The 14,730-nt window shown below is 39.5% G+C and overlaps 1 protein-coding gene across 1 annotated transcript in view; it reads left to right on the forward strand.

Annotated features, from left to right (window-relative positions):
* Positions 1-13,609, forward strand: part of oprl1 (opiate receptor-like 1) — a 205,352-nt gene extending 191,743 nt beyond the window's left edge. Inside the window, exon 6 of the mRNA XM_020615055.1 lies at positions 11,977-13,609. Coding sequence (XP_020470711.1) covers positions 11,977-12,524 — 548 coding nt within the window. The 3' untranslated portion in view covers positions 12,525-13,609. The remainder of the gene's footprint in view (positions 1-11,976) is intronic.
* The last annotated feature ends 1,121 nt before the right edge of the window (positions 13,610-14,730 follow it).

A 14,730-nucleotide genomic window follows, 5' to 3' on the forward strand; every position in this document is an offset into this window, starting at 1 on the left:
CAGAGTCAGTTAAATCTCTTTTTTGGCCCATTTTTCCAGAGGAGAACATTCTGCCTAATAATTATGCACACCTTGATATAGGGTGTTGATCTCCTTAGGCCACACCCTCCCTCGTTACACTAAAACACATCACCTGATATGCATTAAGTCCAATAAGCATTCAAGTTTATACTGCTTGGAGTTGGAAATTATGGATAAAATGATGATATGGTCAAAATACTCACTTGCCTAATAATTGTGCACACAATGTAATTCTGTCCATTAGATGTCCAAAATGTGTCCTTTATGGTCCCACTGTCCATAATTATGTCTTTTTAGTCATGTTTTAGCTCAGGGGTCTCCAAAGAGCAACTTTGAAAAAAAGACAAAAGTGGGCGAAAGCTACTCATATATTATATTACTAGTTAAATATGTATGCATACTGATCTCTGAACCAAACAAGATCAATAAACTTTGCAGTGCAGTACATTTACAGTACAGTTTGTACATTCTGCTGCCTATTCTATAAACCTTTAGGCGAGCTTCTCCAAAACAAAGAGTGAGCTGCTGGTACCTCGAGATCAACATGTTAGAGACTTCTAGCTGTATTGGAATGGAAATGGCCATCAGTTGGTTCCCACTTTGATCCAGACTGAAATATCTTCCAGAAGGATTGCCATTCAGACAGATATGCAAGATCCATCCATCCATCCATTATCTATACCACTCATTCATTAATAGAGTCCAGAGGGGTGCACCCTGGACAGGTTGCCAGCCTATCACAAGATATCCAAGAGCCACAAAACATTAATTGTAATGACTTTGATGCTCTAAATTTTGCTCTAGTGCTAACAGTAGGTCAGTGTTTTTTTTATTATGTTGTAAAATATCGGAACTATCTACTCAGTAGATTGGTACAAAATTTGGTTCCGACATTCATGATTTACTGAAGATAAACCCTAATGACTTTGTTGACATTTTATGTATCACCATCATCTGATAAATTTTCTAATGTGATATAGCCAAAAACCTGAAATACCTGCATCTATGTCTGTTTAGTGCTAATTAGCTCTTACGATTTGGACTCGCTTCCTGTTGTTGTGTTTTTATTTTGGTCTGACTTCCTGTTTCACATCACCTCTCCTGCCTCAGCTTTACCGTGGTTCCTAATCACCATTCATTGTCTCCACCTGTCATTCATTATCCTCTGGTCTTCAGCCTTTATATTCAACTCCTTTCCCCTCAGTCACAACACCCTGCATGTCCGTATTGTAAGTCCTGTAGCCGTCTCCTGTTTGATTCTGTCCTGGCTACTTTTGGTTTTGGTTTGTTTGTTTGTTTGTTTGTTTGTTTGAGTTTGTATATACAGTATCTGTCAGTGTGATCCTTGATTAGTTTGTCTAGCTCCTAGCTCTCTGATCAAACTGTTTAGTTAAGCTTATTGGTATTCTTTGCTACTCTTAGTCAGGTTGAGCTCCTTGTATTTTTTTTCCCTTAGTCTCTTGTCCAGTATCATTTATTAAAATTCCGCTAGAACTATCCCTCAGCTTGTGTCTGCATTTTGGGTCCTACCCTACCTGTGATCTGATAGGGTGCATGCCCGCACTCTAAACTAAAATGGTGACCACTGTAAATATTACTTGCTAATGATCAACCTGTTATTTACACTGTAAGTATTTCAGCATGCTACTATTAGCATTTAGTTCAAAGCACCACTGTGCCTAAGTAAATCTTCACAGACAATGGCTGTAGGCTCTTAGGGGGATATTTACTATACCTTTCATAAAGGTATACACCACATTTTTTCAATTTAGTGGCATATTTACCAATAGTAATGATCTAAATGAGCATAGCTGCAGCTTTGGTAATTTGAATACACTGCCCCTTATATGAACCCTAGCTCTTGTACACATGGACTGAGAGGAAGCAAACTTAATGGTCCAAACCAGATTTCTGTTCAAGGTCAAAGGTCCAGAACCATTAGTGATAAACAAAGGGCTTTTATTAAACTTGCTTACAACTTAGAAGCAACGTACATTCACCAGCCAATTTATTAGGCACACCTGTACAGTCATATGCACTTCAGTGCAACACTTCCACTTTAACATCTGTGTTTATGAAGCTCACAATGTTTTTAGTGAAACTGTCATAATGTCTAAATTCAATTATATATTTATTATGGAGATCATAGTTAAAGGTGGTGTTGTACTGGACTACATTATATTCAGAGTTGTTCCTGATGTTCTGACCCTCATGTATGTGTTTGGGGAGGACAAAAAATATAGACAGATTAGTAGAGAGAGAAAGAGAGAGGGTAAAAAAAAAAGAAATGAAAGCAAACTAGAAAAGGCAAAAAAAAAAACAGTTGTAGAAAGTGTTTTTGAGAATATAGTTAAAGAAACAAAACAAACAAAAGTAGACCAAATGGTGAGAACAAGAGACAAGACAGTGCAGGAACATAGGGGGTTTAAGCACAGTGAACAGAAAAACAATAAATCTGAGGAAAGTACGAGAGTGTAATCGAGGAACTACAAAGAAATAGATTAGACAAGCTAAACCAAGGGAAAACTATGCCTGTCCAAGGTGGAGGAAAAGAAAATATGAGGCAAAATGCAATAGAGGAGAAAGAAGTGATGAATGAGAAGGCAAGCAGGGATGGAGAACCATCCACTGTGAAATGGAAATCAGGATGGGACACTTATCCTGGTTTATATAAAAGAAAGAAGTATAGTAAAGACGAAACAGAGTGAGTCATAATGTGGAGAGGCAAAGGAAGAATGTGTTAAAGAAACACATGGCAAAAGAAATATAAGGATAGAAAGACAGCAGCAATTAAACTGTTTCAGAATGAGCCAAAGTGGAAGGGTTAGTAGCAAAGGAGTAGAAATTTAAAGAAAAGAAACTGAAAAGAAACAAGAATAAATGTAAAGTTCATCATCCATTTGTCAAGATTAACTCCTGCATTTGACTGTGAATATACAGTAAAATGGTTTCTACAGAATCCTCCAATATGACAGAGCAGGTGGCCTACAGCAATAAATTCATTTGGCTTGTTCTGTGGTTTTATGTAAAATAAGTGTTCTGAGACCTGTATTATGAAAACACCCAAGAATAGCTAAGAACAAAACATTGGACTCTTCTGAAGTGGTCTTCTATGAGCCCTGATCTAAATCCTATTGAACATCTGTGGAAAGAGCTGAAACATGTAGTCTGGAGAAGGCATCCTTCAAACCTAAGACAGCTAGGGCAGTTTGTTCACGAGGAGTGGGCCAAAATACCTGTCGACAGGTCCAGAAGTCTCATTGGGAGTTACAGAAATTACTTGATTGCAGTGATTGCCTCAAAAGGTTGTGCAACAAAATATTAAGTTAAGGGTACCTTCATTTTTGTTCAGGCCAGTTTCATTAGTTTGTTTTTTAAAATGCTTTTGTTGAACCACAATTCAAAAGCAATGACTGATTTTCATTAGTTAATTTTCAGTAAATGTTCATTTATTATTACTTTTGTCAGTTTAACATTATTTCAGTGACCATTGTGAGTTTCTCTTTCTTTAACAAAAGGGTACCAACAATTTTGTCCACGTCTGTACGTAGGTTCATCAGGTCAATAAAATGATTGAGTATAATAAGAGCATCCCAGAGAGGCCGAGGCCTTTAGGAGTAAGGATGGGGTGAGGTTCACCACTCTGTGTGATGAATAACGTTTATAAATGCAAAATTGCAAAGATTTGGGGGTTTCATCACCTCTGGTACATAATATTATGAAAAGATTCAGATAATCTTGAGACAGATCTGTAAGTAAAAGATGAGGCTGAAAACCATGACTGAATGGCCGTGATCTTCTGGCCATCAGTCAAAACTGCATTAAAAAAGATATGATTCTATAGTGGGAATCACTGTCCGGGCTCAGGAACATCTCTGAAATCCACTGCCAGTGGGCAGGTTTGTCACTGCATCCACAAATGCAAGTTACAACTCCACCATGCAAAGAAAAAGACACACTGCCACCTTCTCTGGGCTCATTCAAGATGGACTGAGGTAAAATGGAAACTGTCCTGTGTTCTGACAAACCAAAAGTTAAAATTCTTTGTGGAAACGATGGACGTTCTCCAGCCTAAAGAGGAGAGGGACCATCTGGCTGGTTATGCACATTGTGAAGGCATCATAAATGTTGAACAATGTATAACAGGCTTTGGAAGAAGATATGCAGCCATCCAGATGATACCATTTTCAGTGAATGGCTTGTTTATTTCAGCAAGACAATGCCAAAAACCACATTCTGCATGTATTTAACAACATGACTCTGTAATAAGAGTCTGGGTGTTAAACTGGCCTGCCTGTAGTCCCGATCTGTCACTCACTGAAAACATTTAGTGCATTATGAAGTGAGAAATATGACAAAGGAGGCCCCAAACTGTTGAGCAGCTGAAATCCTATATCAAGCAGAAATAGCAAAACATTTCTCTTTCAAAACTAAAATGGGTAGTCTCCTCACCTCGCAGATTTTTCTGGAATTGAGGTTGTATATTTACATATTTCAGTTTACACACATTTGGATACAATTAGGGATCGATTGTGGTCTGGTTTCATAAATAACATTCATAGTGACTTCATATAATATGTGTTTGTATGTGTGCTTTTGTTTCTTAAACATCACAGGCAGGCCTGTGGATGGGAACTTTAGTTTCTGGTGTGACACTCATGTGCCTTATACACCTGCCACCAGGAAGTGGTTGGGGTGCATTTATGTATTTAAAAAAAAAACAACCTCTGCACATATTCCAGCCGGTGATTAGGTTGCCACCACAACATAACTGGGAAGAGAGTTTAATAGTACATTAACAGAGTTTCTAGGAGACAGAGTTGGCAGTGCAGAAGCACGTGGATTTCGGAGGACTTTTCCAGAAAACGTTTTAAAAAAGGCAGAAATTTTTAAAAAGCCATGACACAAAAGAAAATGGTGGAGAGCGCCTCACCTGAGAGGAACTGTGACATTCTTTATGGGAGCAACAAACTATTATCCCACTTTGCCTCTTTCAACATTAATTAGTGAAGGTTAACCGCTAATGGTCATTGCATGAACAAATGAAAAATATAGCAATGCAGGTTTGTTTAGAAACAGAGTCATCCATTGACATTTCAAGAGGTGAGATCATTTGAACCAGACACTGAGTGATTGCTGCTAACAGCTACTGAGGAGGGATTGTTTCTTGACCTTTTCTCATGCAGCATCCAGTGCTACAGAAAAGCTTTGATGCAACAGCAACACGTCCTCTTGCTGAGATTTTCACCTGTAAAACATCAGCTTGTCAGAGAGATGAGAGTTTAGTATTTCATTTCTCCTGTCAAAATACAGTACAGAAAAGTGCACTTATTCTGTGTGCACACATCAACGTATTCCATTATTGTGCATGTTTTTATATGTTGAAATGTGTGGGCACTGATGCAGCTGAGACTCTGGGTAAATTATAAAAGCTCTCATTTGTGAAAAACGGTATCTCTCCAGAGAATTGAATCAAATGTTGAATGGCTTTATTTCCCATCAGAACATAATACCTACAGGGCATGTAAGTACATGTATGTGGGCATATGTGCGTATATTTGGATTCACATCTGTGGAAAAGTGTGGGAAAACATCATTTACAGGTGCATATAGTGTATGATTGTGCACATAAGTGTGGAAAAGCATTACTTTAAACTGTTTCCACATGTTAATGTTTCAGCGCAGTAATGCTGTGCTGGTGTGGACCTGCAATATGATAAATAATCTAGCAAAATAAGCCTTGAAGCTGATTTTTTTTCTTTTGTAAGAGCCATACACAAATTTGCACGGTTAACCCTGTAAAAACATACTAGATTACATGTTAGGTACAGGAATTATATCAAAATAAAATAATTTGAAAAAAGACAAAGTACTCTTAATATAATGTAGACCACTATGCCTCCACCTAAGACTTCAATAATAATTGAATTAACATGTTTTTGACAATATTACCATAAACTTCATTGCTTATAAACTTTGTACTATGTGCACGACATGTGTACATGTGCATCGTGGTATATGAACCCTGTCCACTCAGCTTGTATTTTGCATTGACATTCTGGACTAGAGCAACAAATCAATTCATTTCCAGTTATTATCAGTCTGAACTAATCCACTGCCAAATATAGGAAAACTGGAATGCGTGAGTTTACTGGGGCACGTGCCCCAGTTAAAGGGCTCTAACCATGCCCATAATCTAAATTATGTGAGAAAATTTTTCTCCTAGCAGAAAACCAGTTGTACTGAGAAAAATATAGTTTGGTGATAAATGTCTTCACCTTATTTGACTCCCTAACCTCCACAGAGATTTAAATGTGCCCTTATAAGCTATTATTTCTTTGTAGCTTCTTCCGGTTCTTTCAAACCAGGAACTCTCAATGAGACGAAAGAGGCTGCTTTAGATTTTATAAAAAATAACCGTGCTGGTTTATTCAGAGGATCACAGGTAAAATTCACATTACACGCCCAGAGCTCTCTCACCCCTCTGCCTGTGCGCAGGCAGCAGAAAAGCTCAAGATCTCTGGACCCAACAACCTATATAATATTAATCATTTTTGGGCTAGCCCATGCTACAAGGGGCGTCAAACCGTGACGCCACCCGATAAGCAAGCTTTGCAGCTGCTCTATCGTTTAGCCAAAACATGAGGAAAAGTCAAGGTGCGTGACTGTTGTTTTCGTGGTGTGTATCTAAACAATTGGACATAACCTTACACATTAAGACAAATATTAAGACTAGCATTACAGTTGACCCTAAAAGCTCTTTTCCTGTAACCTTGGCGTGCCTGCAGTCCTCACTGCAGGCTGAATAGTTACAGCAAAGCTAGTCACCCTGTCTGCACTAAACATTTCTAGACAACAGATCTCTAATCCATATCTATCTAACTAAGAAATAACCTAACACCTCTATTGTGTTGTATGATGAAAGCCACAAGTAGAAACACAATGGTCAAAAGCTATTTTTTAAGTGTTGTTGGAGTATTGGCCTCTTTTCCCTTCTTATTCATTATTCAGAAATGAACCAGAAAAGACAGTTGCAAGTTTGGGTCAGAATGTATCAGACTACCTTCAAACTAGCAGTTTCACTGTGTGACCAGAGTGCAGCTGTTTATGAGCTGAAGCTGTTATTGAGGTCTGAATGTTTTGCACCAGTGTACTGATGAGCTGTCAGCTGGTCTTTGAGCAGAATGAGAACAAAATTTTAGTTAATAATAATAATAATAAATCAAAATGTCTGTAAGGTTTGCTGTCAGAAATGTCACCGCTGTCTGACAAACAAAGGGGAACTTTCCACCCTATGGGGGAAACATTCTTTTTTTAGTGACTTGTATTTGCAATCTAATTCTTTCAGTCACTGCCCAAAGCTTGTGACCATAGAAGATGGATGGAATATACTGTAGACTGGTTGGTAAATTGAAAGCTTTGCCTTCTGATTCAGCTTCCTCTTCATGAACCCACCTGTCAAGCTCAGCTCCATTTTACCCTCATGAACATGACCCTGAGACACCTAAACTCCTTCACTTGAGGTACACTAGCACCTCTTTCCCAACCTAAAAGGAGCAGTCCACAGTTTTTCACTGGAGACTTGAAGACACTGACTCTCATCGCAGCCACTTCTCAATCATGCAAGTGATGACATGTTTAGCCACGTGTGGTCATTCAGCAGCTGGCTAAGTGGTGTTCAGAAAATGATGTGGTTTCATAGACAACCGGAAAACATTTTGGGGAAAACCTGGTCTGATTAGTAGAGACGACATCCATCCCACTTTGGATGGATCTAGAAATCTGGACAAGTTTATTTTACAGCCTAAATTATAACAACCCAGAATTGAGACCAGGATGCAGTGTCACAGTTTTACATGCCTCTCTGCGTCTCTTTGCAGCTGCTAACCACCCAGAACTCCCAGGACCCCATAGAGACTGTGTCTGCCCCCCAACCACCTAAAGTTATTCATAAGAACGTATTTAAAATTAAGACTACTTCTCTTATAGAACAAAATAACAGGACAATCAAATGTGGACTATTACATATCAGATCTCTCTCGTCCATCTCTGTTAGTGAATGATTTGATAAGTGAACATCACATTGATTTATTGTGTCTTAGTGAAACCTGGTTACAGCAGGAAGAATGTCAGTCTAAATGAATCCACCCCACCTAGTCACAGTAACTGTCACATCCCTTGAAGCATCCCTGTTTCTTTCCCCTCCCCTCTCCTCTCTCTCCATGCATCTATATGCCACCATTACACATCACTAACTGTGTGTCTCCCCTCTCCCGTAGTGTGTCCTCTCTCTCTCCCTGTACTTTCCTGCAGGTGACTCTGGCTTTGGAGCTCTGTGTTTCTGATGAGCAGTCACCGGCCACATCAACCTGACCAGTGTTTCATTGTTTGTTGCTTCTCTTTTCTTTTCTCTCTCCTCTATCCACTCACCCCAACCGGTCGAGGCAGAAGGCCGCCCAACAAGAACCGGAACCGGGGTCTGTCGGAGGTTTCTTCCATTAAAGGGAGTTTTTCCTCCCCACTGTGGCCAAGTGCAGCTCAAGGGGATTTCTTGGGTTTTCCCTCTGTACTAATAGTGATAACAATAAGGTCTAGACCTTACTTTGTAAAGTGTCCTGAGATGACTTTTGTTGTGATTTGGTGCTATACAAATAAAATTTGATTTGATTTTTATTTGAATATGCTGGACTGCCCTGTTGAACCTGCCGCCACCACAACGCAGCCCTGGATAAGCAGCTGGAAATGGATGGATGGATTCTCACTACTTAAAACATGTAGACGAGTGATGAATCAGTGTAGTCCCTGAATTTAGACGTCACAACTATGGTTGACCACTGATCCTCCTGGAAAAGGGGTTGTTTCTCTACAGGGATCAATACTATTACTCTACTGTATGTGTTGATGTTGTTCTCATTTAGTTTTAGCATCTTCATTTCCACCACATTCTGCCTCAGGGAACAGGGATCCATCTAAAACAATTTTTTATAAATCACACAAACTTCACAGCCCTTTCGAGCAGTAATTACTATCCCCATCCTTTCACCTGACTTTTACTGTGTTTTTGATCAGTGTTTGAAATGTGTCAGTTATGGACCCAGCGCTACGACTTTCATTTTTACAGGGGACACCCCCATGCACACTGCAAGACGCATTGGATAAAAACAGAATAATAAAACACGCTTCTCGCTCAGCTGTTCCAATTTATTTTTCTTTGATCTGGCCTTAACTAGTGTGTGTGTATGCTGTCTTATCTTTCCAAGTTTAAATATTTAATTCAAAACAAAAACACTGCATTTATGCTTCTTATATTGCCCGGAGCACGGCATCATTTGTAAGAGAAGTTATTGGTTTCAGTGGAGGATAAATAAAAACACCTACTGATTTATTACTTAATATTTCAAAAATACAGTTTAAAAAAAGAGAACCATTTTGAAGTAGAAAATTTTCTTTTATGTTCAAGTGGAGTTCTTTTATTAAATTCTGGAAAAACGGTCAAGTTATCAGGGAGTTGTAATTTACTAAGTCATTAGAAACAATTGCTAGTGCAGGATCATTATAATAATAAAAGTAATTAAAGGGCACACAGACAGTGCCAACTTTTGTCCACCTTCCTGCTACACTAAAAAGCCACAATTCACATTGATGTCATTTAAATTCAAAATTTGATTGATTTTGTGTGTATTCCAGGAGAATTTAACTTTTTTTACTCTTTGTGCTTGTAAGCTCAGTGCACACAGTGCTTTCATCAGGCTGACTAAGTGAGAAAGTATTAAAGGATACAGAGACTAAGACCATAAATGATTTGCCTCTACACACTGTTAATATATGTCAGTGTGTCGGTCCTGGATCAGCCTGTGCCATAGACCTCCACTGTTGTTCAGAACGCTTAAAAACTCATCAGGGAAACAACTCTGTCGCACTGGGTGACACGTTTCTTTGTTACTAAAGACAAAACCCTGATATTTGTTAAGAATATCTGGAGAAAATGATTTTGTGTATTTCAAACCCTCAAATTCAGGCAATTTCACTGTGTTGAAAATGAGAATGGAATTTTTGATTTTGTTATTGCACTGGCCTTTTGTACAGACAGTCATGGTGCCTAGAAGATAAATTATACTAACTTTAATAATCCCCTGACTTCTCAGATTGACATGCTTGGCTTTTAGTGAAATAGCATGAAATCTATCATATGAATTACCATTAAATTTGGTACATGCATTTACAGTATGTCCCTCTTAGGAAAAACAGTTAAAGATTTGAAGCTTCATGAATGTTTCCACTAGCATCCTCTTCACATCAAGATATCTTTGGCTTTTGATCAAGTACCTGCAAATACTTGCAAATGTAATGGTCCTCCTATTAGCCCCAGCTGTACCTTATATTTAGATCCAATTACCAGTTAATACTAAAACTTATCTATGCTAACATGTTTTTAAAAAGTGGGAAACAGACGCTTTTCTCATAAACAACATACAACTTGCTATATAACATGTCAGTCCACCAATTCAGCTCTGTAAATGCATGTACTCTTGTTAAAGATGAAATCAGTTGTTCATCCTTGCTCTTTTTCTCCTTTGCCTGTTTGGAACTGACTCTCTTGAAACTAATAGAAATTTCTTCTTATTAGCTGGAGAGGTTTGTCTTTTAGCGGTTCATTGCTGTTTAGGAGTCACTTTTGTAATTTCTTTTCATTTTGGTGTTAACTGCTTTCTGCATGTTGAGAGGGTTTTCTCCAGAGTTTATACGTAACTTAAATTTCAGCAAACGAGGTGAATTAATTCAGTCTTGTCAGGAGGACTGGAATGCTATTCTCTGTGGTGGTTTAGGCTGAAAATGCAAGTCTCATCTCCCTCTCTCTCTCTCTATAACTGTAGATGTTTCATAGCATTTAGTGTCCTACTCATTACTCAGTAAACCAGCATATTCCGTACCTATAGTAGATACTTTCCTCATTTATTCTGCCAGTAAGTTTATATTTAAATTATTAGGATGTTTGTACAACTTTTACTATATCATATTTGTTTTATTTTTTTAAATGCTTCTTTTAGCTTTTACAGTATAATGCAGAGGTTGAGTAGCCCTCCAGCTTACACTGAAACTCTATAGTCATTCATTCTCTTTCTTTAATTTGACCTGTCTCTTCTTATCTCTCTATTGATTCAGGCACATTTATCACCTTGTCTTTTCCTTTCCACCCTGGCCTTCCCCTGCTTTAGCTGCAGACAGTATTATGATTAAACTGATTAATCCTGTCTCCCTGTGAAAACTCATCTCCTGTCATACTTTGTCTCCTTTGTACCTCTGTTATCATGTTCCTACTATAGATGCAGATTTTTTTTATTCTGTGTGCCTGTTTTGTTTTGTTATCACCACCTAATCTGCATTTTTAATAAATACATTTGTATTCAGATTTTATGCATATTGTTAGCTGTAATATAATAGTAGGTTTTATCCCATCTTAATTGTATAAGGTGTAAATAAAGGCTTATGTTTGGAGGAAAATAAAATCATCCTTGCCCATCCACACTTGTTTATCCCAGCTCAACACAAGTAGTGAAGTACACAAGTAGTAGTGAAAAATAAACTATCCAGCAACTGGACAGTGGTTGAGTTTTAACTTGATAACTAACAAGCTAGTTGCCAATACACTCATGACTCCCCAAGGCTCTGCTCATGGTCCAGATACATACAACAGAGCTCAATCTGGGAACCTGGCTGGGCACCAAGAAGGACAGGGCTTTTGAAATGTTATAGGTTTTGAGTGTGAAACAGCTCCAGCATAACTAATCACACAGACCTCTTTGGATAGAACAAGAGTGTTGCCATGCTTTTAGTGGTTATATCAACTTAGCCTTAATATACCCTGGACCTAGTGTGTCACCTTCTAGTTCAGTCAAGGTTTTGACCACATCATGCAACTAACTTTTTTTTTCTCTTCTTCTCCAACGCATCTAGGTATTGAGTGCATTGTGGCTTTACCTGAACCAAAGAGTCACTGGGATTCAGTCTTTGGCACCTGTGTCTTCCTCTTCTCTTTCCTCATCCCTGTGGCTATCATCAGTGTCTGCTACAGCCTGATGGTCAAGCGCCTACGCAATGTTCGCATCCTGTCTGGTTCTAAAGAAAAGGACCGGAACCTGCGGCGCATCACCCGGATGGTCCTGGTGGTCGTGGCAGCATTCGTTGTCTGTTGGACACCCATCCAGATCATGGTAATGGCTCAGTCACTGGGCTTCAACTTGAGTAGCTTGTCCACAGTTGTCCTGATGCACTTCTGTATTGCACTGGGCTATGTCAACAGCAGCTTGAATCCTGTCCTCTATGCTTTCCTGGATGAGAACTTCAAGCGCTGCTTCCGTGAGTTCTGCCAACCATCTCCATTCCGCCTTGACACCCAGCAATCAGGCAGAATGAGGAGTATTGCCAGAGAGGTTGCGGCAGCCTACAGCTGCAAGGCTGGAGATGGCGGGGGGCCTGGGGGAGGGACACCTAATCCAGCATGACTAGGCATGGAACTCCCCTTGGTGGGGTTAGACCCCCCACAGATGGGAGAGACACAGGGAAGAGGGAACTCCAACACAGAACTAACTCAGATTACAGCTCTCTAGCGGCACGAGCCCTCCCGCCCCCCCGCCAGAAGACTGGCATGGGGCGGGGGGGAGGGGGATGAGCAGGATGGTGTTGAAAGGAAAAGAATTTAGGAATAAGTGTGGGAAGCATAGCACCCAGAGTCATTGGTGGAGGGAAATTGAATACATTGAAAATTTGGGTGGGAGGGGTGGTGGACATCTGGGTAGGAGATGGTTCCAGATGTGGAAGTAGCTCAACAACCCACTGTGGATTCTCGATTTCAGAATGACTATGGTCCTAATTCCACTGAGGCAGCAAGATGTTTTGAAAACTTCAAGACTTGCTTAAGGAGCCTACTGTCTTGAGGTTGGCATAAATATAAAAGAGGTCAAAGCATTTTTTGACATTTATTGCAGCTCCAAAACAACTGCCTCACAAACAGACACTGGATCTGCTAACTGAGGCTGACACCCAGCTGTTGCATGTGTAGAAGAATATCTGACTCTGTACTTGAGTATGAGGGTTGATTTGGAGCTAGACAACTGCGAGAGCATATAAACAGCAGGGAATTAATCATCAGAGCTGCAGATAAGAAATCTCCAAATCCAACCTGCTCTGCTTTGGGATTTGAGCGAATAAAAACAACATACCAGCAGAAAGCACGTTATCATGGCTAGACTGGCTAAGGAAGAGTTAAGATTTCTGGAAGTGTGAAGTGGATGATAACCACTTACTCTACAGTTTATTGTATGATTACCAATCAATGTTTCAGTCAAAAGACTCTTTTCTGGGAAGCAGTGGATTCTGGTCTCAGTATGGGCTCTATACAATGGTAAAATGCTGCTGAGCTTGTATCAAGACATAAATGGGCACACAGAGTGTAATATTATATTTGTGACTGTAGACAGGAAATTACCTACTCTTGAACAATATCTGACCCAGAATGGATGATCACCTTTATTTGGCCAAGTATATTACACACAAGGAATTTGTTTCCAGTACAGAACCGAGGCAGCCATCTGCGGCGCCAACTCAACCATTGAGTGCAACTTGGGGATTCAGTGTCTTGCCCAAGGACACTTCAACACATGGACTGCAGGCACCAAGATTCAAACCTCCGACCCTCTGGTTAGGAGACAACTGCTCTACCCACTGAACCACATGGAGCGTCTACCTGAAAAGAAAAGCAAACACTCAACAAGGAAACCAACATCTGGGAGAAGTCCACCGATGGAATGAACTCATTTCTTCTTGCTATGTTATAGGACAAAAATGATGGACTGAATGAGCGCCTGTCTGTAGTGGGAACACAGATGAAATATCTAACATGTATCCAAGGGTTGATGTACCCTTATAAAATTTGCAGCTAGGCTTGGTCTTTCAAAAGTATTCCATAAATAAACTTTGAATGTGACCTGGGCAAACACATTGCCTTTGTGAAAGCTAATTCAAATATTTGTGTCAAGCACTTAGTGAAAATATGATTCTGATTCTGATTCTATTAGACATCTGATAACAACAAGGCTGAAAAGAAGTAATGTGGTCAAGAATTTATTGTTTGTTGGGAAAAAAATCATATTTTTGAATCATGCTTACTAGATAGTATTTACAACACATCTGTGATTATTCAACTGATGCTTCAGGACAACAGTTTAAAAATTAATATAAAGAAATATACACAGATCAGACATAACATTGTGACCACCTGCCTAATACTGTTTACGCAGGAGTCAATGTGGCAGTTGGTTGGCACTCGTGTCACTCTGTGGCTCATTGTGCATCTTCTGTGAATCCTTTTGCTTCCACAGTTCTACTGTCAGGAAGAGCATGCATGTGTCTACAATTCAGTGAAGAACTTATGTAAAAGGAGTGAAAACTGTGGTTGTGAGGACGAGCTAGAGAGAATTGTTGAGACAAGTTCAACAGCCTCACCACTCTAGGTGTGATATCACCACTACAGCCCCTGGCTCTTTCTCTTCATAGAGACCAATGTACAGTAGTTCTCATTTTTAACAAAGATTCAAATCCATTTTAATACAAATGGAAGTTAAAAGTTTCATCTACAGTAGGTCAACCTCATCATCAGTGAGCCGTGGGCGTCTATGACCCTGTCTCCAGTTCACCATTTGTCCTTCCTTA

This window comes from Monopterus albus, unplaced genomic scaffold, assembly GCF_001952655.1.
Source record: "Monopterus albus unplaced genomic scaffold, M_albus_1.0 scaffold157.1, whole genome shotgun sequence".
Taxonomy (NCBI): Eukaryota; Metazoa; Chordata; class Actinopteri; order Synbranchiformes; family Synbranchidae; genus Monopterus; species Monopterus albus.